General features: G+C 49.5%; 1 protein-coding gene across 1 annotated transcript in view; it reads right to left on the bottom strand.

Moving 5' to 3' along the window:
- Positions 1–1994: 1994 nt before the first annotated feature.
- CD9 (CD9 molecule) overlaps positions 1995–25301 on the bottom strand; it is a 34318-nt gene continuing 11011 nt past the window's right edge. The window contains exons 2-8 of the mRNA XM_047065940.1: positions 15212–15314; positions 7411–7508; positions 6612–6686; positions 4876–4974; positions 4633–4722; positions 3888–3971; positions 1995–2551 (exon numbers count right to left, since the gene is read on the bottom strand). Coding sequence (XP_046921896.1) covers positions 2486–2551; positions 3888–3971; positions 4633–4722; positions 4876–4974; positions 6612–6686; positions 7411–7508; positions 15212–15314 — 615 coding nt within the window. The 3' untranslated portion in view covers positions 1995–2485. The remainder of the gene's footprint in view (positions 2552–3887; positions 3972–4632; positions 4723–4875; positions 4975–6611; positions 6687–7410; positions 7509–15211; positions 15315–25301) is intronic.

Raw genomic sequence — 25301 nt, 5'->3', positions numbered from 1 at the left:
TTGGTTTTGCCTTAATTGCAGAGCGTCAACTAGACTCACCCACCAGGAGTCAGAGCAAGCTTGTTGGGCTGGATCAAGGGCTCTGTGGACCAGCTGGCTCCTTTCTGGGTGTCTGCCAGCTCTCAGTGATCCCTCCTATTCTGGTTGTAGGCTCCGTCTATAGGTCAAAGGGTGGCCAAGTCTTTACTACACGCGCTCCTTCCCCGAGCTGCCCGCTGAGGAGTCAGGGATAGATAATCCACTGAAAACTGGGTCAGATTTTCTCTCCCGGACGTTGAGAGAGGTCACTGGACGTTGTCTGTGTGAACTTGGGGGTTCAAGCCTAGTGCTTTTTCCAACCCATGTGGACTGAGTAGCAGAGACAAGTATACTTGTCTCTTTGGAGAGCAAAACACAGCACTCAGAAGTGCAGAGCTGCAGGGAATCCTAGTCCACAGTTCCAGGAACCTCCTATGGCTCAACTGTGTTTCCGTTCTTGGGTTCCGTGGGCACCACCTCAAGCTTTCGCTTAAGCTAGCCAATTGGTCCTTTATTTATGACAAACTGAAGAGACAGGATACAACCCTGAAGTGTTCCTCGATTGAAGCAGTAGCAAGCTGTTACACTCTTGAGTCCATCCACTTTTCAGCGAGGCAGCAGAGTGGAAAGTGTGTGGATGGGACCCGCTTTTCCTAGAGGGAGCTGGCAGTCACAAACAGGGCAGGAATTAGAGCTAATCGGGGATTGTGATGCCTGAGTGAAGACAGTCTCATTCACACTGTCATAAAAAGAACAGTTGGCCTGTTATTTCCACATTGAAACGGTACAGTTAGCTCTCAAATGCTCAGATTAATAGGGCTCCTGGGGCCACAGAACAGCAAGGAGATGCAAGCCTGCTACGCTGATTTCTCCCCCTCCTCACAGGGGAGGCCTGGATAGAAATGAGGCGGCATTTTCAAGTTCACACAAAACGGTTGCTTTTATGAGGGCTCATGTCTGCTTCTTGAGCTCCTGGCCAGTGTGTGTTTAGCTCCACTACATAGGGTCCTGGCCTCTGTAGGACCCACACCACCATCAGAGGAATAAGAATTGATATAGATTTGTCTGTCCTCATGGGTGGTAACTCATGTTCGACTTCTGGCCTGTTCTTGCTCTCCCCAACTACATCCATCTTCTTGCCTTCCCGACTGTCTGCCCTGTGGGCTTCAAGATCCAGTGTCAAATGCAAAAACAATGGATTTTATTTATTTATTTATTTATTTTTTAAACTCCAGGCTGGAACTCACCACCCTGAGATCAAGACCTGAGATGAGATCAAGAGTCAGAAGCTTAACTGACTGAACCACCCAGGAACCCCGCAAAGACAATGGTCTTAAAGAAACTGTGTAAGCAACTCCAATGATTGTCCAAGGTCAAATCCCTGTAGCAAATTACACACACACACACACACACACACACACACACACACATTATAAATATGTATTATATATTATATGTATTATATATATATAATGGATATATAGGATGGAAATTATATATAATATTTAACATCAATATTTTGCTTCCCTGATCAAACCCCGATGTGTATGCTCTCATTTATTCAACCAATGAATATTAATGGATAACAAATACTTACTGAGCACCTACTATGCACTAGACAATAGGTTCTAGGTGCTTGGGGCACAGCAGTGAATAAAACAAAGTCCCTCCCATCAGGGAGTCGCGTTTACTGTTGCCCCCCCAAGATACAACCTAATGCTACAAGGAGGAGTCGTGGGCTAGGTTCTGGTGTGGACTCCACACCAGGCGCCCCAATTCAGAGCTAAATAAATGTTAATAATTGTGTGATCTTGGATCAAAATCCCTTCATCTCTTGCTTTCTTCATTAGTCATGTAGGGAGACCAACCTCCCAACCTATTTCTCATATAAATGCAGTTAGACAAAACAGCAGTTGAAAGACATGTGAAAAATAAATAGCTGTAAAAAAATAAAGGAAGCAAAAACCAAAAACGAGTTGAGGATATTGTCATCATCATTTATTATGTATCAAATTGTCTTCAACATAAGTTACAACCTGATTAAGTTTGATAGACATTTTTTTATCTATTTAAAGACAAAAAAAATTCTCTTTATGTACAATATCTTTTGTCTAGAGTCTAGCAAATATAGTACCTTTCATTGCAGGATTTCTGCTTAACATAATAAGCAAAAACAAACAACCAAAAAAATGTAAACCAAAGCAAACCAAATCCCCAAATCTCTCAACTACAAATACCAATATTGAATAAAGCATTAAAAACACAAACATGGAATAACTTTTGTTTAGCAATGCGGAATGAATACTAACGTTAGTGGCAAAAAAATAAAAACAAAAACAAAAACAATACAACACCAAAAAAAAAACCAAACAACCCCCCTCCCCCAAAACACAGTAAAACAAAACCCCAGGAAAATAAGCAACAATTTTTAGGGGTGGGCTTTCCTGCTCAGGGGTACAAGCTGACTCTAGACCATCTCTCGGCTCCTGCGGATAGCACAGCACAGGATCATACTGAAGATCATGCCAAATATCTAGAAGACAGAAAGGAACATGAGGAACAGGGTGGCGTGGCTCAGGGAAGGTTGAGGGACAGGAAAGACGGGAGTCATTCGGGCCAAGACAAACGAGAAGAATGGTGACTGCATGGTCAGGCATGTACACTGTGCCAAAGCAGGAGAGACGGAGGCTAGCTGGCTCTAATAGGGAGAGCCACTGACTGGTGGGATTCTGAGGGTCTGCAGCCACTTGTCAATGTAAACTGCACAAGCAACTTCCCTGAAGAACTTCCAGAGTGTGACAAATAAGCTCAGAGCTAAATTTAGAATTAAAAAAAAAAAAAAAGTTTTATTTAGTTTTGAGAGAGCGTGAATGGGGTGGGGGGCGGGGGGGGGGGGCAGATGATTGGAAGAGGGCTCACTTGCTGTCAGCAGGGGTTGATGAGGGGCTTGAACTTACAAACTGTGAGATCATGACCCGAGTTGAAGTCAGCCGCTCAGCCAACTGAGCCACCCAGGCGCCCCAATTCAGAGCTAAATTTAATGCTCAAATGCCAGACGTTCCGATAATCCACATAGGCTTGTGCTTCCCATCTTTGTGAATGTCTGTTTTATATTCTATTTTAAAAGGTATTATTACGCCTTTTACTGAAAGCTGCCTCAAAGCCTTTCTTAGGTGTAAATAACCACTAAGAAAGGAAAGAATTCTCACTTTCTCGGGATAGTCTTACTGGGGCAGAGGAAGGCCCCTCTTGGGGAATGAGGGAGTAACCCCAGGGAACCTTGTTTGCACTTAATGGTTTCTAGGGCTGATTAGCAAGACAGTAGATTATTTGAAGCCTGGAATCCTCCCTCTGGTTGTCCACCTTTGCATGCCTTTCAGACTATGGGTGTGATGTGTGTGTGTGAAGTAATTCCTGTCCATGTAACTTTCACTGAACTACTTTCTCTGGGAAAAGAAAAGCAGGCACATAACAAAAACAAGTCCTAAAGATTACCTCAGGATCACTAACAGGGCTGGGTGATCTACACCCTTGCTACTCAAAGCGTGGTTCATGGACCAGCAGGACCAGCATCTCCTCACATTTGCCCCCTGAACCCTAAGGGTTAGAAGAATGCATTCTGGAGACGCACAGAGCTCAAATCCCAGATGCTTCACTCACGAGCTCAGAGGCTTTGATCAACTCGACCTGTCCCTCCACTCCCTGGTCTGTAAAATGGGAATACTAACAGTTCCCATCTCATAAGTATGGTGAGGATTAAATTAGTTGATGAATGAATTGATTCATTAAAACAGTGCCTGGGCAGACTATGTGCTTCACAGATGTTAATCGCTGTGACATCATTCCCTCCCCACGTCCTCAATACTCACCATCACCACGGCAATCCCAATGCCCACTGCGCCGATGATGTGGAATTTGTTGTGAAAGACTTCTTTGATGGCCTCAGGGCAGGGCTTAGGGGGGCAAACCAAGACTCGGGTCACACACAATCCCCGCTCCAGGCACACCTCCCCCCTCCCACAGCGCCTGTGTCACACCAGGACATTGGGGATCCGGGAGAAAGGGCCGAGGACAGGCGTGCTCAGGTGTCTTCACTGGCGGATGGAAAGGAGAACCAAGAGATATGGAGGTGGGTCCTTAAAGTCTGGGTAAGAAATAAGGGAAGGAAGAAGGGGAAGCACCTGCTTTGGGGCCTATTTCTTATCAGGCCATCAGGCTACTTCCTATTATTCTGAAGTGTGGACATGAGCTCTAGCTTACAGTCGTGAGCTGTTTGTACGTCTAAGAAGCGGGAGTGCAGAATTCAGAGCACAGCTGGGGGAGGCGGGATAGAAGCCAGCAGCTGGCAGATCCAGGTGCCACTAGAACACTTTGCTGTTTCCCTGGTCTGGCCTTTGTTTTGCTGCCCTGGAGGAAACAGAGGCCCCAGGGAGGGGAAGAAAGACATGGCTGCCACGGGGCTCTATCCGCAGGTGGAAGGCGTAGTTCTGAAGCACTTAGATGCCTGTCTTCCCAGAACGAGAGGGCAAGGTTTCACTTCAACCCTTGTGGGATTTGTCCAGAGCAGCGGGGCCAGGGCGCAACAGTTTACCTTCATTGGGTTTTTAAGTTTACCTTCACTGTGATGGATGACAGTATATCCTTTTGGGGGCAGATGTCGGAGATAAACTGTTCTACTCCACCAGCCAAACCACAGCAGTCCAGCTGCAGGGGGAAGCGCAGGGATGGGGCGAGAGAAACAAACAAAAAAGGATGATTGGAATGGAGATGCACAGGCTGGTGCAACCAGTACCCCGTGTGCACGTGCGTTCTGACGGAAGGTCAGCGAGGGTCGCGGTGTTGGCGCAGGTGACATACCGCATAGTGGATGGCTTTCAGGGTGTCCCGCTGGGGCTCGTCCTTGGATTTCAGCTTGTTGTAGGTGTCCTTGTAAAACTCCTGGACTTCCTGAATCACCTGCAACGGGCGGACGAGAGCGGGGCAGATATGGCTTTTTCAAGAACATATAAACGTCACCTGTTCCATCTTGTTCACGCTCAGCCAACAAATTCTTGTGCTTGGAAAACATCACTGAGCAGACTGAAGCCACCAGACTGGTCCTGCCTCTCCCAGCACCTCGGGGGCCCTTCTCGTCTCCTCCCACGTCCCTAGGAACCCAATCCGGTTTTCCCTTCTTCTCTTGCACCTTTGGCAGGTCCCTCCTGCCCCAGTTGGCAACTTCTCCTCTACTTGTGCACCGAATGGACTCTCCTCAATCTAAAGGACAACAATAATAATAAAAAAAATTCTACTCCTGACCGGGCTAGTTCCTCGGGCTTGCAGCTTTTCTTTTTCACTTAGAGGCTGTGTGACTTTTGGCAAGTTACTAAACCTCTCTGTACTTCAGTTTCTGCATATGTAGGATGGAGACTATAAGAGTCCGTGCCTCAGTGGTTATTGTGAGGACTTAAATGAGATGCTACATGATAAGCCCTTAGCGCAGTGTCTGGCACAGAGTACTGGGTACCTCAGTACACCTTAGTTTAACAAACGCCTGTCCCTTGCCCCCCCGCCCCCAATCAATTAATTAACTGACCAACATCCAGAATTTCTCCAGCAGCTGTCGTGATCACCCCTTCCTCTTTCTTCAGTTGTAGCATTTATATCTGGATAATTAAATCTTTTTTTTTTTTAAAACAGGGTTCCTGCCTCCAGTCTCTCGTCTCTTCTCTCTCTTGCTAAACATGCCAAGACTGTCTTTCCTAATACACGGTTCTGATATGGCCCATCCTGGCCCACAACTCCTCCCTCAGTGGCTCCCCATCGGAACCCACATTCAGCTGTCTCTGCCAGAAAGTACTGGGTCTCCCACCAACTTTCCTCCTGAAATCCTTTCTCTCATCCAAGATTTAGGTGAGTGTCCCCTTCTCCATGAAGCCAGGAGAGATTTCCTGTTGGCATGCCGCCTTCTCAAACCCCATGGAACTTCTGAATATAAATGACTTCTGGGACACTTCTCCTAGTGCATATTTGCATATATGCATTCTCCAAATGCATATTTGGATGGAAAGTGCGGGGACCACAGCTTGTGTATCACTGGACCCACACTGGGCCTGGCCAGCACTTGGCTCATGGTGGCACCTATTCATAGACTAGGTGAAGGAGCAGGGGGCTCCAGCCCTCGCAGAGGCTCGTTTTCCTAAGCCATCCTTCCAGAGGAGTCGGGGACAGGGCTGCTGAGGTGCGAGACACATATACACACACAGACCTGATGAGTATTTCTTGAATATCTGCTCCGTGCCAGCACCATTCAGGGAACTGGAAGCTGTGGCTGGCACCACACCCACATCGCCTGCCCTGGGGGAGCTCACACTCTGCTGGGCATGTGGGAGCATGGTGAAGTAGGAGCATGTTTGATGGCTGAAAGCTGACCAAAGTGGCCAGCTGAGACACCTGTCACTCTTGGGCATGTGGGAGCATGGTGAAGTAGGAGCATGTTTGATGGCTGAAAGCTGACCAAAGTGGCCAGCTCAGACACCTGTCACTCTCATCATTCCCACCCCCGAATTCCGAAACCTGTATCACTCCCGAGAGATCTTATGGGAGACACCTACCTCATCTTTGTGGGAATAGCCCCAGATGGCCGCAGCTATTTCAATGGCAAATATCACCAAGAGGAAGCCAAAGAACTAGAAGGCAAAGAAGGGGTAAGATGAGGGGAAATCCCAGCCAGCCAACCACAAAGGGTATTCCGGAGGATAAGGAGGAATAACTCCCTGGGAGTTGGGCATCTGGGGGCGCAAATGAACAGCCTGGAAGGGATGGAAGAAATTTATGGAACTGTGAGTATTGAGCCAAGGCGAGGAGCGAAAGCAGTAGTAGGAAGAGATTCCCATTCAGGAGGAAAGAATGGGGCACAGCTGACCCCAGAATTGATATTCCTAAGGTGTTCATTAAGAGTCAGTGATAAGATACGATCGCTCACTCACAAAACCCACAGGGATTTGAGGAAATAAAGAAAGTGAATGCACTCTGGAATTTGAAGAAAATTGTTAACAAATTTTAAAATAAGAGAAGGCAAAGGTACCTGTGGATTCAGGGAAAAAAAGCAAACGTGGTCCTCGAAAAGGGGGAAAACAAAGTCCTGGCATTTAGTCGCCTAAAGGAAGTGATAAGACAGAGAGGCTCCAGAACAGAAGAGAAGCAAGGCATCACTACAGGGGAGGAGGGCAAGATGGCTACCTGGCTAGGAGGCTGGGGTGGGGCCTGGAATGGAGCAACACTGTGGGGGCTGAGGATAGCTTATGCCTTTAAGGTACCCTCTGGACCCCATCCCACCCCATCTGTTCTATGAGATCTTGGGGGCGGGGCCCTTGGGTCAGAGTGGCTGTGGGGAGCAGAAGGGGTACTCACCAATCCCAGCATGCACTGGGACTCTTGCACGGCCCCACAGCAGCCCAGGAAACCCACCAGCATCATGAGGGCACCAGCTCCAATCAGAATATAAACTCCTGAGGACAGAGAGCAGAGGGCAAGGCATGGGGTCATTATTGTTGAGATCCAGACATGTGCTGCAATTCTTTATCCCCCCTCTAAGAATCTGTGCTGCCCCCATCCTTAAAAACAGCCTCCTTGGGGCTCCTGGGTGGCTCAGTCAGTTAAGCACCCGACTTCGGCTCAGGTCATGATCTCGCAGTTCCTGAGTTTGAGCCCCACATCGGGCTCTGTGCTGACAGCTCAGAGCCTGCGGCCTGCTTCAGATTCTGTGTCTCCCTCTCTCTCTGCCCCTTCCCCACTCATGTTCTGTCTCTGTCTCTCTCTCAAAAATAAACATTAGGGGCGCCTGGGTGGCGCAGTCAGTTAAGCGTCCGACTTCAGCCAGGTCACGATCTCGCGGTCCGTGAGTTCGAGCCCCGCGTCAGGCTCTGGGCTGATGGCTCGGAGCCTGGAGCCTGTTTCCGATTCTGTGTCTCCCTCTCTCTCTGCCCCTCCCCCGTTCATGCTCTGTCTCTCTCTGTCCCCAAAATAAATAAAAAACGTTGAAAAAAAAATTAAAAAAAAAACACATTAAAAAATAAAACAACAACAACAACAACAAAAAACAGCCTCTTCCACCTCTGCTTTTAAGTCTCCTCCCCACCAATCTCTTTTCTAGGACCCCGCCCCATTAAGCCCTCACCCCTCTCTTACCCTCACCTTCCTGGAAGGTGCTCATTACCTTCTATAACCAGGACAAAGATACCCATGGGAATCCCCAGGTTTGACTCAGGATGTGAACTGATCCAGTTTGTCAGCTGTTTCCAGCAAGATGAATCCATTCACACTAACTAAAATAGACCCTCCAAACTGGGGCTAACTTCCTGGGACTCTGATGAGCCTTCTGCTGGCCTCTACCTGACAGAAGAGTCTGTCAGAGCAAGTTTTCCAAAGGAAAGGGGTTGTGTACACTTAGACATCCATGCTCAGGTGGACCAGCTCTGCCTCATTCCCAGAAGGGATGCCTCTCTGCCCTGCTTCCAGGTGGCGGTGAGGCATGTGCAGTTAGTAACACCCAGGGGCACAGGTTGGCAAAGGTAGGGGTACTTGCTCTAGTGCAAAGAACACAGCCCTGGTGTCAGAAGACCCTTGTTTTGATCTCAACATTGCTAACTGCTGTGTGATCATGGGGAAGACGCTCTCCCTCTCTGAGCCTCGGTTTCTTTATCATTAGAATGAGAGGTTGGTGGCTAGAACATTTCAAAACATCCCTTAGAGTGCCCTAAAGAGATCTTACAGTTGCAATTCATTTACCCCAGGTGAAGGCTGAAAAGGATCCTCCTTTAAAGGGAGGGTGAGTGAGTGACCCTGTTTCTAAGTCGTCAGTTTGAGTAACTGATGGGGGGAGAGGGAGGTGGTGAGAAGCGAGTGACTTCTGCCTAGGCCCAACATGAAGCAAACCCCTGGGAGGGGAACACACTGGAGCCTGGCCTTCGTCATCCTATAACCCCCCAGGGAATGCCCAGACGGACCCATCTTGCAGTTATATTCTTGAAAAGCCGCAGCTGTCCTGCAGGGACCACCCCCTCTCCCAGCTCCCCAACATGCAGGCCCCATGGGGACACTGGCAGAGCAATCCCATGTGCCTCCCTGTCTTGCAGGCATATTCTGTCCAACCTTGGGAAGGACTCCTGTCGCATGGTGAGAGCATGTCTGGGTGTGAAAGCCAGCTCTGTGACCCTGGGGAAGCTGCTTAATCTCTCTGTGCAATAATTTTCTATCTGCAAAACGGGGATGGTACTAATGCCTGCCTCAAGGATCGTTGTAAAGATTAAGTGATCTAACCCAAATGTGCACAACAAATGCTAGCTACTGTTAGTCTTAGTAATACGGAGGATGAATGACAATTATTAATAACCACAGTGATGAATTTTTACATACTCGCGGAACCCTCCCTATGAACTGGGACTAGGGAGACTTCCTTGAAGTGCAGGGCTGAAGCTGAGAGAGAGTGTCTGCGATGTTTCCACACAATACACAACAGGGTACTGCAGTGAGAACCTTGGCAGGTGTCACAGTGACCTCACTGTCCCACATCTGCACCCCCAGTCCCGGGGCCGAGGCTTTGCAGGCAACAAACCGTGCAGTCTGCCTGCAGCTGAGGTTCACGGGCAGCACCCAGCAGAGCACACACAAGGGAGCATTTGTGTCTCTGCCTTTTCCCCCCACATCTGTCGTGATGTCAGGTCACGTGGGTTTACTGGCAAACCCCTATGTTGTATGAATATGGGTATTGTTCCCATGCATGCCTGGCCCAGACTGGGCAAGGGGACAAATGCAGCCTGTCCTGGAGTCAAGTCCTATCCTCCTGGGCCGTTCGATACTGTGGGGCCACGGGTGCACTGCATGGGTGCCGTGGGAGGGGCGGCCTCCCTCAGCTTCGGGCTCTGCCATGGGGCCACCAGTGAGCTGCAGCAGTCAGTCAGATGGCCCTGGTTTCTCCCCATCTCACTGGGGCAAGACAACGAAGGATGAGGGTCACTCCTTTGAGCTCTGCGGCAGGGGCTGAATAAATAGGGCGTATTAAGAGATCAAAAGGATTTACAAGCATATGGAATAGAGTCAGTGGGAATGAACAGACAGACATGTTTTCTCTAAGTCCAGACCCCAGTTCATAAGCCGGGACAGCCCTGGCAGAAGTCAGGAGAGTTGGATAAGCAGCAGTAGGGAGCTACACTAAAGGAAAAAGCTTTCCCATGCATAGAGAGAGAGAGAGGGAGAGAGGGGGAGAGGGAGAGGGAGGGAGGGAGGGAGGGAGAGAGAGAGAGAGAGAGAGAGAGGACATTCTCCTCCTAATGGGCTTCTTGGTTAATTATAAACATCCATTTCTTGGGCTCAGCAGATGAAGCTTGTAGGACAAAGGGTCTTGTTGGGTTTAAATCTTGCTCAGGTAGCTGCCAATCTGGGGTGTCTTGGCTTACCCTCTTCAGCCAGGGATGAAGACAAGCAACCCCCTGGTGGCTGTCCATGGGGATTTTAGCACCGGCCATCAAACTGGAGTGGGGGCTCATCTGCAAGCCACCCCCCCCCCTCCCCCCGCCGCCGGAAGCCACAGAACCACTGGAAGGCTTGGCGGCCTCTTACAGGGCCATGCAGGGCTTCCCTTTGGAAAGGCTCCTCTTCGCCTGCATCCTGAGCTTGTTAGCAAAGGCCGGCAATGATAAATGACAACGTGTTCCCCTTTATAAAACGAGTGAATGTTAGCTTTCTGTCTGACTCATGGAAAAAGTTATTTGTCACGGAGCCTTCTCCAGGATTACTGTATTAATTTGCTTAAGGGCTGTTTATTCTTCCTTTTTCAGGCTGACAGTGCAGGCCTAGCCAGAGAGAAAAAGCCTTTGGTGCAGCAGAAGCAAATGCACGGGTGTCCTTTTATACACGAAACTGAGCATTCTTTTCCCCTGTGTATCAGGACTCTGGGCTTCGGCGACAGAGTGACACATCAGCCTCTTGGCATTACCCCAAGCCCACCTCGCAACTTAGAACAGTTTATTGTCTCCAAAGACTCAGTCGGGGGTTCAAAGGAACCCTACGCGGCTCCCCACTGGCTCTCTCTCTCTCGGTCCTGCTTCCTTCCACTAATGGCCATTCCTGCTTCCTTCCACTAATGGCCATTCACACTAACAAGCCAAGCCCGGTAGGTAGTTCTCTGTCTCAGAGAGGTGTGGGGTGTGTAAGCTCTGCCAGTTTCAGGATGGGGAGAACCAGGCACAGGGCAACAAAACAAACTGCCCGAGGCCGCTAACTGCCCTAGCTCGCAGAGGGCAAAAGCCATGTATTCTGGAAATTATCAGGTGCCTTGTCATAAAGAGAGGAATGACCCTGGGGAGGGGTGGCCATCTGTGGCCTCTGGCTGGAGCCCCCAGATGTCCTCATTTAGCGGTGACGGTTCTGGAAGGACACCAAGGAGTTAAGAAGGGCTGCTGGCTCCGGACCAAGAAAATGAAGTTCCCCAACACGTTTGCGGCCTGGGATTACAGATACTGCTGACGGGCTGAATCTCCCAGGGCCTGAATTGGAGAGAAGGCCCATATAAGGCTGTCAGCTGTTCTGGATTCACTACTGACTGTTCTGAATGTTAGAAAGTTTCATTTTTTAAATTTTTTTTTTTCAACGTTTATTTATTTTTGGGACAGAGAGAGAGAGAGCATGAACGGGGGAGGGGCAGAGAGAGAGGGAGACACAGAATCGGAAGCAGGCTCCAGGCTCTGAGCCATCAGCCCAGAGCCTGACGCGGGGCTCGAACTCACGGACCGCGAGATCGTGACCTGGCTGAAGTCGGACGCTTAACCGACTGTGCTACCCAGGCGCCCCGGAAAGTTTCATTTTTAACTTGCTTCTCTGCCTGGTTACGTGTTCTTTCTTTATTTTAGAAGCTGTTGCCCCCTTGGAGAAAAGACACCCCTGGGTCCTTCAGGTTTTCTGAAGGGCCAGTTGTGTGGTCAGGCTGGCCTGGGGGCTGCCCTGCAGATGGTTAGTGCCCCAGTGCCAGGTACGGTCACCCCACGATGCTGGGAATATTGGCAGGGGTGGAGCTGACACTCTGCTGGAAGAGGGGCCATGGGCCAATACAAAGGCTGGTGTCACAGCTCAAGGGGGAAGGGGCCACACAGAATGAAGCCTCCTTGGCCCTTTGCCCATGGATGACGATGACTCAGTTTCCCAGAGCACTTGGTGAATTGCAAGGCCTAGCCAAACCCAGGCGGTCACTCGTCTGACTGATGTTCTAGTGTCACCTGGATTACCCTCCTTTGCTTGGGCTTCTGCAAGCAGAATACAATCACCAAAGTGGAGCCCTTTCCTACGGAAGCAAAGCGTCAACAGTCCTCTGTTAGATCCGAGGGGGTGATGGCCACTGGCCTCCAACTAGAAATCCCTGAGTGTCTTTGGGACTGTGCCTTCAAGTCACCTTCCTGGTCACTTCAGGTAGGAACACTGGCCTCCTGCATCTTGTGAGATTCCCAGAGGCAGGCTGTGCCTCCTCCACCCGTGTGCTCATCACTCTTCTGCCACCCTGTGCACCTTCTCCACCCCATCTGTCATCGGCTGGCTAGGGCCACCAGCGTTGGTGACCTCTCTCTCCCAACTACAGTTTGGGTGAGGTCAAAGGCCAAGGTTCCCCCAACAGGGAACATCTAGTCAGTGGAGATCACTTCTATTCCCACATGGGGCATCCTCCCCACAATCTAGCATGGGTAATACAAGAAGCAGCTTTTGGGGGCACCTGGGTGGCTCAGTCAGTTAAGCCTCTGAAATCAGGTCAGGTTCATGAGTTTGAGCCCTGCGCTGGGCTCTGTGCTGACAGCTCAGAGCCTGGAGGCTGTTTCGGATTCTGTGTCTCCCTCTCTCTCTGCTCTTCCCCTGCTCATATTCTGTCTCTCAAAAATAAATAAACGTTAAAAAAAAAAGGGGGGGGCACCTGGGTGGTTCAGTCAGTTAAACATCAGACTTCGGCTCAGGTCATGATCTCATGGTCCATGAGTTTGAGCCCCACATCGGGCTCTGTGCTGACAGCTCAGGGCCTGGAGCCTGCTTCAGATTCTGTGTCTCCTTCTCTCTCTGCCCCTCCCCTGCTCACACACACACACTCTCTCTCAAAAATAAATAAAGATTAAAAAATAAATAAAAATAAAAATAAAAAATATTATTAAAAAAAAAAAAAGAAGCAGCTTTGGTAGGCCTGGGTTCGAATCCCAGCCCTGCCTCTTAAGGGGTACGAGCTTGGGCAAGTTCTTTAACCTCTCTAGGCCTTGCTTTCTTCATTGAGAAGATGCTAATCATTCCATGTACCCTACGGAATTATGAGGATTAAATCACATAACAATATACATGAGAGAGTGAGCGACACATGAAGGAGGAGTTGTCTCCCTCCTAATATGTCCACTTGCCAGTGAGATTTTTGCTGCCCACATCTAAAAACACTTGGAATTAGTCAGAGTCCTAGAGACCGAAAGATAGAACCAGGGCTGTGGGGCCGCTGGGAGAGGTGGGGCCACTGGGAAAGGTGCAGCCAGGCACCCTGCACAGAACAGTGCAGACAGAGCAGGAGGCCAGGCTGTCCTCAGGACAACTGGTCCCAACAGGATGCCACTCGCTTTCACATGTGTGCAGATATGCTCTCCCCTCTCCCTTAGAGGGTTCACAGCTCCCTGGTGCGGCGAGGGGGTGCTCCAGGTCCCCCCCTCAGCACAGTACCCTCGTGCTGCTCTCTCTCCACAGGGCCGCATTCCAGGCTCCCAGCCACAGACCTGCAAAAATGCTGTTGCTAAAACAAGTCAGGGCACTATGGAAACCTGCTTCCTAAAACCTTGTGTGCGTGCGTGTGTGTGTATGTGTGTGTGTGTAGTTTTTTTTTTTTTTTTCTTCAAAAAATATACTTGTGCTTTTCTTTCCTTCACTTTCTTTCTGGAAATAGGGACACACACCCTAAAAAACAACAGCAACAAGCAATACAAGCAGGGAAACATCCAGAGGGCCTGGGTGCGTGTGGCTAAGCAGGCTGGGCAGGCCCGGCCTAGGTGGCCTCTGGGAGGCGGGAAGGGGGTGCATGTGTCCGCCAGCCACCTTGTCCTTCCAGAAGGCCTGGGGAATAACTCTCTTCAGCCTGTGTTTTCCATCTTTTTTTAAAAATAACTCCTTTGGTGGGTGGGAAGGAAGTGACCAAACTTACACTTTGAGCCTGATGACATGACAGTGTAATCCTAAAAATAGGGGGCTCCTCCGTTTCTCGTAAATGAAGCGTTTCCTACCCCCAACACAGAAGGAAGGGCTACGGAGTTTGTGTCGACTAGAAACTGGGGGTGAGCCTTGGTGGTGACCCAGCAGGTGAAAAGGACAGACTAATGGTAGAAAAGACAAAAGAATGCCAAGGAGCCATGTGTAACCTGCTAAGCCTATTTGTGTTTAAACTGGAAACTTTTGCCCTAAAGCAAAAGCACTTTAGAAAACACACAAATAGGGGCGCCTGGGTGGCTCAGTTGGTTAAGTGGCCGATTTTGGCTCAGGTCATGAGGTCACGATCTCGCTGTTCGTGAGTTCGAGCCCTGCCAGCTCTTGTGCTGACAGCTCGGAGCCTGGAGCCTGTTTTGGATTCTGTGTCTCCCTCTCTCTCTGCTCCTCCCCCACTCATGCTCTGTTTCTGTCTTTGTCTCAAAAATAAACATTAAAAAAGAAAACAAATAAAACCAAATACCCTGTGGCATTTACCAGCACTAAGAGTCTGACTCTTATTAATCCTGACTGTACTATGCAGAAGACAGGTATTTTGGTCTCAGAGCCCCTATCTGTACAGTGGGGAGGACTCACCCCTCCTACTCCTGGGACTCTGGATCCCCAGGACAAAGTTTTTTGAATCAAAGAAATGATCAAGCCTAAGGAGACATGACATTAAGAGAGGGTCAGGGACAAGAACAGAGGTTCTTAAACCCTCAAGAGTGGCAGTAACTTTGGCAAAGCCCATTTCCTATTGGGGGAATGGTCAGAATGCCAGACTCAGTCAGCATGAAGAAACCAACCACACATCAGTCCGATGCAAATTTGCGGCACATGCAATACCAAGCATGGCTGGAAAGGGACGTGACAGGCCAGTGTGGCCAGAGCAAAAGTCTTTCCCCAGGCCCATCCCTGGATCAACACAGAATCTCCACGGTTGGAGGAAGTACTGTCTCCCCCTGCTCACCTGTGTAGAAGCTGGAAGGTTGACTGTCTTGCTCGAAGATGCTCTTGGTCTGAGAGTCGAATCGGAGCCATAGTCCAACAGCAAGGACCGCGATCCCAGCAAGCTGCAGGATATACAGGATGTGGACATCAGTCCTGGCTGCTGGTAGGAGCACAGCCCCACAACACCAAAGGGGACACTTGCAAAGGGTTCTGGGACCACCCTTGGTGGTCCCTGCCTCTCACCGTGCACCTGGTAGTAACAGGGGCCCAGTGTGGGAATCAGTCCATTTGCTAAAAATATCAGCAAGCTGGGAACAATTACCTACTAGCAGTCCAGCTGGTAGAATGGATACTTCATGGACACTAGAATACTCTACAGCAGTGAAAAATGAGCCACTGTAGCTACGTGCAATACTATGAGTGCATCTCATGATGCCAAACAACAGCAGCAAGAGACACCAAAAAAACATACAATGTGATGCCTTATAGTTAAGAACTGCTCTGCTTTTCAGAGGTACATATAAATGACCAAGATAAAGAAAAGAATTAACATAGAGTCAAGTGTGCGGTGCCCTGTAGGGGAAGGAAGGGATTTCTGATAAGGGAATAGCACTTGTGAGAGCAGGGTCTAGGGCACTGGCAATATTCTAGCTCTTAACTTGGGTGGTGGTGACGCGGATATTCCCTTCCTGATTATTCTTTAATCTGTTCATGTTTCAGATGTACTCTGTATATGTACCATATGATAAAAAAGAAGCAGGTTGCTCAAGGGGCACAGCCATGCACCAATGAGGTCGATTCCTTACAAAATCACACGGCTCATTAAGTGACACAGAGCAGCGTCTTCCCTAAGTGGCCGACATTTGTCCCTTCCCTTTCACCCTGGGGAACCTCACAGGCTGACCCCCTCCCATTCCAGGTTTTAGATGCCTGCTCCCTTACGAGTGATCCTTACATAAACATCAGATAAGACACTTCTGAGTAATCTCCCAATCTTCTGAAAATCCCATTTTGTAGGTGGGCAAGTTGAGATACTGGACCCTAAAGGGCAGCCCTTCCCACCAAGGGACAGAACCGAGGTGCCAAATCCCAGCCTGGCACTGTTGAACTAGAGGACTGTGCAGGCGGCACCCCCTGCCAAGTTGTCCTTGACCCCCAGGGCCAGCTGGTCTCCCCAGACTCTCGCTCGGACCAGGGTTTGCATAAGAGTGATTCCCATGGATGCCTCCTCAACAGAGGTGCCCTATGTCAGAGCCCTGCTCCTGAGAGAGCTTGGTTCTCTGCCCTGAGAGCTGGGATGGCCCACCGTGTGGCCAGGCCTCTCTTTCTTTAATTGTTTGTTCCACTTCTTTTCCCCAGGACTTGGTGGTGGGTGTAGACGTGTCGGGTGGAGGTGGAGGTGGAGGTGGCGACGGTGGAAAGGATGACCCAGGGCCTCAGCCTGCCATAGGGTCAAAACTGTGCCCATGCCTCCAGTGGTGTATTTCCACAGCGAGGCTCTGGATTTCCTGGCTCAGAGCCCTATTGCCTCAGTTTTCCCATCTGTAGAACAGGAATGGCGAGATGTGGCCCTTCCTTGCTTTTTAAGTATGGCTAACAGTAAAGGAGATCATATTAGAAGTACTTCAGAAAGAGGAACCCAACGGGCTTTGTGAGAAGAACTTTATCAGCACCCCGGTCACCAGCATCACACTCCTCCCCGTGGAGGACAATCATTCCGCATCTCCCCAGATCTCTTAGGCTTCATGTGACAGAAGGCAACCACCAAACATCGGTAGGAAGTACATACCCCCAGGTGCCCTATGGCGGACAGTGCAGGAAAGAAAAACTCATGGTTGCCAGGCTTTCCTTCTTATTCACAGGACACTTGCAGGTGAGTGAGGGTCTCCTGGCCTAATTCCAAGACAGCAGACATGGCTCCGTGGGGAAAAGTAGGAGTCTCCCTCCCCATTTCTAGCCTGGATGCTCTGGCACAGACTGGGTTCTCCTGACTCACGAGTGCCACTGTTGGGGCAGGGACACAGTGGGGCCAGGCTGGGACCTCCCTGTATACTGAGTACAGGACAAGCACACACTAAGTGGGTCCTGACTCTGGTGGGCAGGCTCTGGCCTAGCTCCCCCTGGGCTCCTGGAGAGTTAAAAGAAAGAAGGCAATACTTTCTCCTCTCCCCACAACATATGGAGGCCCAGTGAGGCTCCTGGACAATGGGAGACTGAGGCTGCTGGCTTCCCTATGGACATGACAGTGTTAACCTGAGAATGCTGTGGGCAGGGACCAAACATGCACTGGAGGTACAGACAGCACTTGCCACAAACCTTGTCCTCAGTCCTCCCTCTTGTTGACAATACCTGGGACCTAAGAGAGGTCTGTGTCCCTTACTGTCATTTCTGCTCTATGCTTGTGCTTATCAAAGAATTAGCCTTGGGACGCCTGGGTAGTTCAATCGGTTAAGTGTCTGACTCTTGATCTCAGCTTAGGTCACGATCTCAGGGTTGTGAGTTCAAGCCCTGTGTTGGGCTTCATGCTGGGCGTGAAGCCTACTTAAAAAAGCAGAAACAGGGGTGCCTGGGTGGCTCAGGCAGTTAAGCCACCAACTTTGGCTCAGGTCACAATCTTGCGGTTCATGAGTTCGAGCCCCACATTGGGCTCTATGCTGACAGCTCAGAGGCTGGAGCCTGCTTCAGATTCTGTGTCTCCCTCTCTCTCTGCCCCTCCCCGACTTGCACTCTGTCTCTCTCTCTCTCAAAAATAAACATTAATTTTTTTTTTTTTTAAACAAAAACAAGTTAGCCTCAATTATTTCTCTTTGGGTATGATTCCATGGATAACAAGAGGGTACCCACCTAAAACCTGAAATGGTGAGGCCTCTTCCATTTTATAATTTCAAGGAGCCTGAGCCAATCTGTAAAAGTCCAGTCATTTATCTGGTCTATACACACATGTGTCAAAAAGGACACTGTACTGGAGAATTGGAACCAGGAGAGAAAGGACTTCAGGTCTCACCCTGGCTAAGGACAAGGCCAGACAGAGTCGGGAGTCCATGTTTGGACCCCACCCAAAACCTGGCCTCACACTGCTTGGTTGTCAAAGCCACAACACTTTACTAAAAGGAGAAAGAAAAAGCAGCTGGCTCTGGAGAAATGGAAAAAGCAGTAATGATCTCAGTTTCTTACGCCTATAAACTCACCAAAAGAGACAAGGAGGAAGGTCTAAGAAACCCAGGTGGAGGAGAGGGTCAGGGGCAGAACCGGGAGCACATAGTTCACAAAAATCAGAGGAATGAGCCCTGCTGCTCTTTTGGATTGAATTACTCAGTTAATATGTAAGCCATTAGCTGCCCCATTTTCTGTAATGCTATTGGAGAAATGGCTTTATCGGCCGGGTAACCGATGGATGGTTCAGGGTTACAGGGCCACATATAATGGGTGTCACCTAATAATGGCTCATGGTTGTGCAGGCAGTATTATCTAAGGAGCTCGAGAGTTACTTTCTAGAAGAGTTCACTTTTTGGTGTGGCACTGAGGGGGGTCCCAGGCCCCCACCTGGCTCTCACCCCTAGCTATGTGGAATACTAGGAGAAAACAAATGACAAGAACCAGGGAGAACTTTACCTGTGACAAAATTGTCACACTGAGTCACTTATGAAGGGACTCCATGAAGTAAGAAATCGGGGATCTGGGAGGCCAAGAAGTTGCTGGTTTCCTCCCAGGTTAGTTAGCTGATGTGTGGCAGGAACATTGGCCACACAGTCGTCATGGTGGCCGCCTTGCTTTGTAACAGTGCAGGATCTGAGCAGGTCTGATGTAGACGTTCAGTTAGCCAATTCCTGATCACAGGTCCCCCTCCCCCACCATGTAAAGGACAGCAATCAGCCTCAGACCACCAGCTGGGTGGTGGGGATGGATGTGAAAAGTCCAGAGCCTCTACTCCTAGCCTGAGGCACTGCCCAGTCTGCCTGCTTACCTCATTCTCAAAGGAAGCCAAAGGAAAACCTTCCTGTTTGGCTGAGAAAAGGTCCTTTGCCTTCAGGCCAAAAACGGTCCCATCTATCTGACAGTGCAGGGAAAAAAAGGATACCCTTTCCCCATTGTTTTATTGGAAATTTTTAAATTCTTCACGCATGTTCCTTTTGTTCTTAGAAGACAGCCATGAGAAAAACCTAAACTGAGGACATTCTACAAAATACTTGCTCGTCAGCACTTCTCAGAACTACTAAGGTTATGAGAAACCAGGGAAGACAGAAACGGTCACAAATCATAGACGGAGAAGTATGACAACCATCATGTGGTACCACGGATGGGACCCTGGCCTGGCACAGAAAGAGGACATGACTGGTAAAACAAGTGAAATCTGAGTAAGTTTAGTTTAGTTGACAGCAACATTATCAGTGTTGGTTTCTTAGCTGTGACAAATGTGATGTGGTAATTAGAGGTGCTAACCACAGGGGAAATTCTTGGGACATAGGGGGTTCGCTATATTGTCTTTGCAAACTTTCTGCAGATCTGAAACTGTTCTAAAACTAAGAACGTATATACATGTGTGTGCACATGTATATACATATTTATGAAGCCGGGCTTCTCTTTCAAAGCTTCTAGGTCTCTCTATCCTAAAATTCCCAACAGAAACGAACCCTCTCTTCTTCCAGGCTCACTGCTCCTTCTGGTTGCCCTGTGCACTCACCCCTGAGCTGGTGGCTTACCCCTCTCCAGGTCCCCACAAAGTGGTCACGGTATAATGCACCCAGCCCTCCATGTGGACAGCAGCCGTGTCCCTGAAAGGCTTAGGTCAGTCGCTCAGTTTTAAGATTTCAGGTGTTAGCTGTGTCTTCATGTTTTCTGATCTCTCTGCAGCAGGACACCACGGAACCCTGATCCCGCCTCCTCCTTACCCGCCCCTTAGATGGAATCACTCAAGTTCCCAAATAAGTCCCCTGCATCCTCGCCTCGGCTCATGCCAGCCCTTCCTTCTGGAATGCCGTCCTGGCCACCCGGGCCTGCTGCTTCCCCACCAAGACGTCCTCAGTCTCTGGAGGAAACGCAATCCCACCAACTGCAGCATCATCACACATGCCCTTTTTCTCACGGGTGTTCTGGGCTAGGGTCTCACTAGAGTGCAAGTTCCTTCAGGGCAGGGCTGCTTCTCAGTCATTCTAGCAGCTCACCCACCCCATCCATACCTTGGACACAACAGTGAATAAATTCTAAATTCATGAATAAATGATCAGTCAATCAACAAATAATCACCCGACAAATGAGAGGATTGCTGCAATGGGACAGAGTCTCTGAAATCCACCAGAATCCGCTCTCTCTGCTCCTCTTCTCTTCAATAAGCTTCCTCTCCCTTCTGGCCTTTCCTCCAGATTCAGCTTCTAGTTTCTCACTAGAAACTGCCAAGTCAGAAACTGCCAAGAACAATAACCTGAGAAAGACCCACCACGGCATGTGATGAGTATCGCAGTGAGATTCAGGGACAAATCCATAGAAAGTCTTTTGAAAACGAGAGTTTATGAAAAGTCCATGAGTCACTGTCCTCACCCCATGAATAAGTCCAGTTCGACACTCCAATATTTGGTGAGCACACAGGTAACCCCGTCACCTGGGGCTTATGCCAATTCCAGGGGCCATGAAAACCCAGCAGGGCCCAAGCTCAGGCTCACAGAGAACCATTTTCTGGTCACTCCTCTGCCGCCACGGAAAGCACCACTCAGGAAAAAGGCAGCCACGCGAAGCCGAGTGCTTCAACGAGTCACGCCATGAATCTCGCTAGAGGGCCAGGCCCAGGGATCCTACACTAAAACACACCTAGAGTTAAAGGAAGTGTCTTTAATTCCAAAGGAAGATTGAAAACAAATCAAAGCATAATGCCACTTAGGGGCACCTGGTTGCTCTGGACCCGGTGACAAGTTTGCAAAACTGGTTCCAGTTAGGACCTGGGGAACTATTTACATGCAGGCAGCCCCATTGACGGAAACATTTGAATGACGCCTGCAGAAAGATGTGACAAGAAGGGCAGCTGCGTGTGTGTGTGTGTGTGTGTGTGTGTGTGCATGTGTGTGCATGTGCATGTGGTGCTGTGTCCTACCCCTCTACAGGAAACAGCCCTGTTTGCCTTGGACAAATCCCACTTCAAAGAAAAATCTCATGGCAAACAAACTGGGTGGTCTTGGCTAGACCCCCCTTTCCTCCAGGTCCCCTTTTTCTTCTGTAATATGACCTGACCGGTCACACATTTTGTTAAAGGACAAAACATTCATCACGCTTACTCTATCCAATTGCCTTAGAAAGCCCGGAAGGGGGAGGGTGGATCATTCTCCACCAGCAGTTTCTCTCTAAGGCTGACCTCAGATTTTAAGTGGTCACATCTGCACTTTTGGGGGGTTGCAGGTAGGCCGTAGTAAGAGGACAGGGGTAGGGTAAGGAGGGGTGCTGGCCTTCCTGCTTCTCGCTGTCCTTCTGGAAAAGCAATGGCCATGCGGTTACTTTGGTGAGCCGGTGGTCAGTAAGATGCTATAACATTCTTCAGTGCGGGGCAGAAAGAATGACAAAGCAAAGGAGTAGGAGGCCCTGGTTCTGTCACCTGTCATTTGCATGCATGTGCCAACCAGACCTGGTCTACATGGGGTGGATGTCAGAATCACCTGGGGAATTCGACATGTGCATCTGTCTCAGCACCCCCCTCCTCCAGGGTGTTTTCTGGCACACCTCTGCTGAGAAGCCCCAGATTAGCAGACAGCCATGGACTCTGGGTGTAACTCTGGTCTGCCACCTAGATGCTGTTTCATACTAAGCACTTTCCTTAGCTTCTCCAACCCTTAGAGTTCTCATTTGGGCACAAGATTGCAGGACGCCTGTCCTGCCTTTAATCTAGCTTGAAGGGGAGGATAAATGATGTAACCCATGTACTACACTCTGCAGACCACAATGACCACAATGTGGCATAGCCAGCCAGATTCCGTAGGGAAAATAAGGACGGTAATAAGAATAATAAACCTTGAGAAAGACACAACACGACAGGGGGGCAATTCATGGCAGTCGGTGGCTATCAGTTGTGTCCCTCTACAATTGGAGAGGGTGGTTGGGCAGGAGGGAACAGGGCAATCTAGGACACTGGGGTTCTGGTTTCTGTGGGTCTGTGCGAGTTGTGGTGCGGTGGAGGATGATGGATAAATTTACCTCCTCCACACCCACACTGGCCACCCGCAGACAGGAATGGCCAAAGGAAAGTGGGGAAGGAAGGTTAAAGGGGACAGTCAGCTCTGTCCCGGGATCACAGGCTGCTTCCCTGGGTGAATTAAAAAAGCAGATCAGAGAAGGAGGGGATTTTATCTCTTTACTTTCCTCCTTCAGTAAGATATGCATCAACCCTCGTTATTTACTTATTTTTTTTTAAAGGACTAAGCATAGGAGACCTGTAGGCATAGTTCCCCATGGCACCTGGGAAGTCGGTAACAGACTGAATACCAAGGATGTGAGTTTCCCCTACCGGCCTTTTCTGGGCCCCCGAATACCAGTCACGCTTTAAGAAAGCCTCAGAAGCAGAGATAAGGGCCTCTATGTTCACACAGGCCTCAACATTTAAAAACAAGTCAGGCCACCCAGACCTGTGGGCTCGAGCCTCACCCATCTCCATGGTAACCCTGGCTCACCGCTGACTGCCAAGCCTCGGATGGGCTGATTCACCCGTCAGGAGGCTGGGCCCGGCGCTGGCAGCATGCACCAACAGGACTCCAGTCCTCACCACCTCTTCTGAGCCTCTCCTGGCACCCTCCGCTCCCACCTCCAAATGAAGGCTGAGGCTGTCATCTTTGGAAGGACAAAGACGCCTGGCAGGAGCGGAGGCTGGAGTCCTCCTGTACCCAGTCCTACCACGCAGGAAAACAATGACAAAAACCAAACTCCACTCTCCTGAGTGGAGAAAAAACTACCATGACTTGCCTTCAATTAAGGATCACAAGTAAAATGTTACTTCCTGGCAGAATTTAAAGATAGCAACAAGGGACCTGTTATTAACTTTAGTTTTATTAGAGAGGAGTTGAAAAGCTGCAGAGGTGACAGTCCTGGAGAATAAGTCCCTCTGTGAGTATGATCGTCCTGGGGGGTCATCTCGTCCCTCTGGACAACTTCTGCTCTGAGGCTTTGACCAAGCCACTGATCTGGGGGCAGTGCTCAGATTGACAGAAGCTGGGCCACTGGGAAACTTATCTCTAGGCCAGCGGGTCGCCACGTGTGGTCACCAGACCAGCAGCAGCACCTGGGAATTTGTTAGACATGAAAATCACTGCCCCCATCCATCCTAGACTTACTGAATTAGAAATGGGTGCGGTGGGGCCCAGCAATCCCCCCAGATGATTCTGATACTTGCTCAAGTTTGAGAACCACTGTTCTGGACCTTTATGTAAACACCAAACAATCGGATGACATGGAGAAGCTTTCCTCTGGGCACAGAGACTAGCTTCCTTTTTCTTTCTTTCTTCTTTTAATTAAAAAAAAAATTTTTTTTAACATTTATTTATTTTGTTAAATAGAGACAGAGCGGCAAGCGGGGGAGGCGCAGAGAGAGAGGGAGATACAGAATCTGAAGCAGGCTCCAGGCTCCGAGCTGTCAGCACAGAGCCCGACGCGGGGCTTGAACTCATGAACCTTGAGATCATGACCTGAGCCGAAGTCAGACGCTTAACCAACTGAGCCACCCAGGCGCCCCCATGAGCCACCCAGGCACGCCCAGAGACTAGCTTTCTAAATGCCAGTGCTGAAGGTCAGGAAGCCATGGAGTGGGGCGGGGGGTAGGAGCTTTCTCTGGGCTCAGCCCTTACGTGGAACAGTGTTTCGCCATTCCACTTTACACTGTAATCTGGAGAGTATGGGCTCAACTCTTCTACCTAGTGCTGTAGAGCCATGCGACTGGGCCTCATGCTGCATGGTGACAGTCAAAGGGAGGACACAGGTCAGGTAAGTGGGAAGGAAGCAAGAGGTAAGAAAGAGATAATGGCTGGACAACTCTATCTTGAACCCACTGAGCCTAGGCACTCATAGTAAATGGTTCAAGTTAGAATCTGCATTTGGCTTCCAAATAAGTATTCATCACACAAGCTCAGCCCTGTGAACTCTCCTCTCCAAGAAGCCAAAATGACTCCCACAGCTTCCGCAGCAGGGCGGTCTTGGTAAAAAATTCCTCCTCCTCCTGATTTCTGCAGCCTGAGTTCTCCCTAGGCTGGACAGCCATTAGGTACGAGTGGATTTTTTTCCTCAACTAATTATAAATTCTAGGGGGCAAAATTTTATTTTTTTTTGTAAAGAATATATGCAGAGGCTGATGGTCAACGATGTCATAGGTTAGTGTTGAGTTGACTTCTGGCAGGCTTTTCTGTCCATAAGCAACTCCTCCAGAGGCTACAGAAGGGAAAATCAATAATACAATAATAGGAATAGTTACTCTCTATGGGCGTCCATGCACGTCTCACATTATAGGAGGTGAATGACATACATCATCTCATTTAATCCTCTCATCACCTTTAGAGATAAAACAGGTTCCAAGAGGTTAAGTAACAACTCACTTGAGAGGACATGGCAGCAAGAGGCAACATTCACACTGAACCAGATCCACACAGACAACTCAAAGCTGCCTCTTCCTGACACCGTGCTCTCTCCCTGGCCAGCTGGTGAATGGGAAGACTAGGAACCCCTAGGAACTTTTCTCGGGGAATGAGAAGGTCATCTGGACATGCTGAATTTAGCAAAATGCTCTGACTTAAACCTTAATTTGTCTGCTGTGGTGAAGTGATTCAGACTCAGGGTGCCAACCCCAGCCTAGGGGAAAGCCAAGAGGGACGGAGCTCACTGACCACTAACTTCTCCTTGGGGTTTGTTCTCTCTCTCTCCTTTCCCTTCCCCTCTGCTGAGGCTGGGAGAGGTGATGGTTTCAATCCACCATCACCGGGTGCCAGGGAAAACGCACCCTTTGGGGCCAGCTCTGCCTTCTTTCCCCTTCCTGTGGGGTCCACATAGAAGCAATGGTGACTTTGGCTCTGCCCCACTCTGAGACCTGGCTTCAAGGTGTCAAGAAAGTTCTAGATAAGAGGAATCTACCTCTTCCTGGGAAGCACAAGAAG

Source organism: Lynx rufus, unplaced genomic scaffold (genome assembly GCF_022079265.1).
Source record: "Lynx rufus isolate CCGP_SWC_20201006 ecotype Redwood Valley unplaced genomic scaffold, mLynRuf1.p SCAF_7, whole genome shotgun sequence".
Taxonomy (NCBI): Eukaryota; Metazoa; Chordata; class Mammalia; order Carnivora; family Felidae; genus Lynx; species Lynx rufus.
The sequence above is the reverse complement of the archived record's forward strand: the minus strand, read 5'-3'. Positions and strand labels throughout refer to the sequence as shown.